This window comes from Prosopis cineraria, unplaced genomic scaffold (assembly GCF_029017545.1).
Source record: "Prosopis cineraria cultivar Desert tree isolate PC_DT_omini unplaced genomic scaffold, ASM2901754v1 PC8, whole genome shotgun sequence".
NCBI classification, from domain to species: domain Eukaryota; kingdom Viridiplantae; phylum Streptophyta; class Magnoliopsida; order Fabales; family Fabaceae; genus Prosopis; species Prosopis cineraria.
The window spans coordinates 32,247,237-32,251,208 of NW_026555339.1; the positions used below are offsets into that span (position 1 = coordinate 32,247,237).

The 3,972-nt window shown below is 31.9% G+C and overlaps 1 protein-coding gene across 1 annotated transcript; it reads left to right on the forward strand.

The window, feature by feature from the left end:
- The first annotated feature begins 1,182 nt into the window (after nucleotides 1-1,182).
- On the forward strand, nucleotides 1,183-3,217 carry LOC129317536 (uncharacterized). The gene is made up of 5 exons (XM_054961849.1): nucleotides 1,183-1,403; nucleotides 1,575-1,893; nucleotides 1,997-2,207; nucleotides 2,296-2,400; nucleotides 3,075-3,217. The coding sequence occupies exons 1-5, from the start codon at nucleotides 1,183-1,185 to the stop codon at nucleotides 3,215-3,217; spliced, it is 999 nt and encodes a 332-aa protein (XP_054817824.1).
- Nucleotides 3,218-3,972: the final 755 nt, after the last annotated feature.

Genomic DNA, 3,972 nt, shown 5'->3' on the forward strand with positions numbered 1-3,972 from the left:
AGATGTGCTTGTCTTACATAAAAATAATGTATGATTGAGAATAGATTTAAAGATATTCTAAATTTGAGTTCTGAATTTTGAATGTAAAGTATTAGATTATGTCGCCCTTGTATCCCATCATTTCACCTTTATCTTTGTTTTCCTATGGTGTTGTGATTGGTTTATCACTGCCTCCGTGACACACTACAGATGATTGTATGATTGAGAACAGATTTAAAGATTTTGCTTGTGATTGTTGTCTCTTTTTGTTATTGTTGTTTTTAGATATGATTCAGCTTGCCTCTTTTTGTGCCTAGTTGTTTCTCGATTCAACTTTATTACTAATTTATTATTTGAATTTTGCATTTGTGTTAAAAAATAAAATTAAAGCTTTGTCTTTAGCTTGCAGAATAAAATATAAGCATTGTATTGATTATGGATATTGGAAGTAGTCCTAGTGATAGAAATGAGAATCTTACCTCTAATTCCAATGATCCCCCTTCTAGTGGTAATGACTCAACATGTGAGGCCATATCTGTGCATGGAAAAATTGATCCTGCACATGTTGCCTTAAGAAAAGAGGGCAAGAAAAATATATATACTTGCCTTTATTGTGCATCAAGTTATGGAGGAGGTAGGATTAACAGAATGAAGCAACATCTTGCTGGTGTGAGTGGTCAAGTAGCTTCTTGTAAGAAAGTTCCTTATGATGTACGTCACAGGATGGTTGAGTCTTTTAAAGGTGGGAGAAAAGGGAAGGTTGATGATAGAAAAGAACAAGAACAAGTAGACATTGGGGACCTCAAAACTGATGATCCAATTGCTCTTACTCTAATTAAGACAGTCCCTGAGAAAAGTGCCAATAAGAGGCAAGCTTCTACTACTTCAGTTGAGAATTGTTTTGCCCCTAGGACAACTCCTGGTTCCCAACCTAGCATCAAGAGTGTGCTTGCAACAAAAGAAGCATAGTACAATGCAAAAATGACTATTGCTGAATGGGCTATCGTTAACTGTATTCCATTTAATGCATTAGATTGCCTTTTATTTCAAAAAGCTATAGATACTACTGCTTCAATTGGGCCGGGATTCAAGGCCCCTAATGCTTATGAATTTAGAATCAACTTGTTGATAGATTGGAAAAAGGAATGTTAATTACTTATTGAGAGTCATCGAGCTAAATGGAAAAACATTGGATGTACACTCATGGCTGATAGTTGGACAGATGTGAGGCAGCAAACATTGATTAATTTCTTAGTCTATTCTACATATGGAATGGTTTTTGTGAAATCTGTTGATGCTTTAGATTTGGTAAAAGAATCTAGGACTTTGTTCTCATTGTTCTGTAAAGTGATTGAGTGGGTTGGTCCCAAGAATATTGTTCACGTGGTGACTAATAATGCTGCAAATTATGTAGCATGTGGCAAGTTGATTAAGGAAAAATATAAAAATATTTATTGGTCACCATGTGCTACACATTGTTTGAACCTTACTTTAAAAGATATAGCAAGCTTAGACAATGTGTCAGCACTTACCAATAAGGCATCAAAAATAACTATTTTTGTTTATAATCATATGATCTTCTTGTCATGGCTTAGGAAAAGACCAGGTTGGAAAGAAATTGTGCGTCCTGGTGCAACAAGATTTGCTACTACATTTATCATGTTGCATAGCATATATATGCATAAGCATGACTTGCAAACTTTGGTGACTGATACGTACTTTGTAGATCACAAATTGTCAAAGACTCAAGCTAGAATAATTGTTACTGCCATCATATTAGGTAATGGCTTTTGGGGTGATTGCTTAGAAATTGTGAAGGTTGTGTCTCCTCTTATAAAGTTGTTGAGAATTGTGGATTCAGATGAGAAACCTTCTTTGCCTTATGTTTATGAAGGCATGCAAAGGGCAAAAAAGGCAATCAAGGCAACATTCAACAATAAGAAAAATTATTACAAGCCTTACACAAACATTATTCAAACTCGATGGGATAAGCACTTTAAGATAAATCTTCATGCAGCGGCGTCTTTTATTGAATCCTGCATTCTTATATGATGAGAACTTTATTCACAAGAGAAGGTTAATGGATGCAATGCTTGACGTGTTTGAGTCCAATGAAAGTGAAGAAATTGATTATATTGTGAAGATGAAGCAATTGAGTTTGTATCGTGATCGTAAAGAGTCTTTTGACAAAACGTCATGTCAGAGAGCAGCCCAGAAATTAGATCCTTGTGAGTATTCATATTTATTATTTAACATGTCCATGGTAATTCTAGTTATCATATAATTAACACCTAATTAAATGTTTTTTATTTACAGATGAATGGTGGTCATTCTATGGAGGTTCTGTTCTAGAATTGCAAACTCTTGCAATGCGCATTCTTAGCCAAACTTCTTCTTCTTCTAGCTATGAAAGAAATTGGAGTTTGTTTGAACGCATCCATACTAAAATACAAAATAGATTACAACATCAAAGATTGAATGATTTGGTTTTTACAAATTATAATTTGCGATTGAAGTATAGATAAAAATTAGAGTTTTGAATGGCAATGTTTTTATATGTGATGTTTCTTTTCTTTTCTTCTTATTAGTTTATTTTTAATGGCATGGATAGATTATTGTTATCTTAACCTTTAATATGTGGTTCTATGTGCTATCATGGGGAGATGGGCAGCATAACAAATTCAAAATGCATGATGCACGGGGAAGGGATTACATGTGCATGTACATATTCATATGTTTTGCATGTGTCTCAGTTTCATGATGCTGTATTTTTTTTATTGTTTATCATATTTAATTGCTTTATTTTTTTTCAAGGAGTCAATTGAGGAAAAATAAAAGTTATGATCCCATTGATTATGAATCAATTGACAAAGTTGACTTTTAGATGGCTGAAGAAGAGGAATAGCCAGCTCCTGAGTTTGATTCTCAAGATGTTGCAAATCTTGAAAGTGTCATTTACAATGAAACCACAGCTGCTCTATCAACCCTTGAGAGGGATTATGAAGGTTTATTAAATCTACTATCATGTCTAACACAAGTATATGAATTTCTTTCTTAAAATGCCATTCATTAGTATTAATTTTTGTTTATTGTAGATGATAAATATATGAATGTTCTAGAGTCCCCACCTTTGCCTAATGTTGCTAGTGGTTCTGGTTTTTCTCATTCAACTCCTAATGTCTCAATGCCTGGAGATTTGAATGAAGTTAATGATAATTTTGGAGTTGGTGAATATTAGTTTTAGACTTTTTAATGATTGAAGGGTTGTAATTGTAAGGAATTAAGGATTGATATTTGAAGTGTTATATGTTATTATTGTTGGACTTTTGAGTGGTTAGATTTGGTTAACTTTTTTATAATTAATATCTTTTTATTTAAATTGCATTATTTTAATTATGACCGGTTTGTCACCGGTTCAACCCCCGGTTGAACCACTAACCCATGACCCAATGTCGTAACCAGTTCAATCACCGGTCCAGTTTTACGTACCTTGGTAAAAACCTTAAAAGATAAAAATATCATATATTTCCTCTAATTCAAAATATACTAGATTTTTAATTGTTCCATCAGGATTTAAAAAATAGTTAAACGTAATTTATATTTTATATCATTAAAATGATAAAAAAATTATCACTATTTTTTAAGATTACCTTTCAACTAAAATCAATCAATCTTAATTATCTTTAATTTTTTTATATGATTTTTCTCTATAGTACAATTAATAAGAACATTAATAAAAAATTGGGTCAAATGATAATTTGGCTTTTAAACTACATGTCTAAAATATTTAAGACTTAAAACTCATTTTTTATATATTTTTATCTTTAAACATTTAAAATTGTGACAATCTCTCCTTGCTATTAAAATTGAGAAAACTTGTTATTTTAAGAATAAAAATGTGTTAAAAATGAATCTATAGTTTTAAATGTTTTTAACGATCAAATTGCCATTTGGAAGATGAAAAAAGAGTCTTGAGGGTGGAAATGGTCCACA

What these genes read in the sequence shown, in the direction of transcription:
- LOC129317536 (XM_054961849.1), top strand. Translation starts at nt 1,183, where the DNA reads ATGGCTGATAGTTGGACAGATGTGAGGCAGCAAACATTGATTAATTTC. An exon ending in GCATGCAAAGGGCAAAAAAG is followed by an intron (nt 1,894 to 1,996) that starts GCAATCAAGGCA and finishes ATCTTCATGCAG; the next exon opens with CGGCGTCTTTTATTGAATCC. An exon ending in AGCCCAGAAATTAGATCCTT is followed by an intron (nt 2,208 to 2,295) that starts GTGAGTATTCAT and finishes TTTTATTTACAG; the next exon opens with ATGAATGGTGGTCATTCTAT.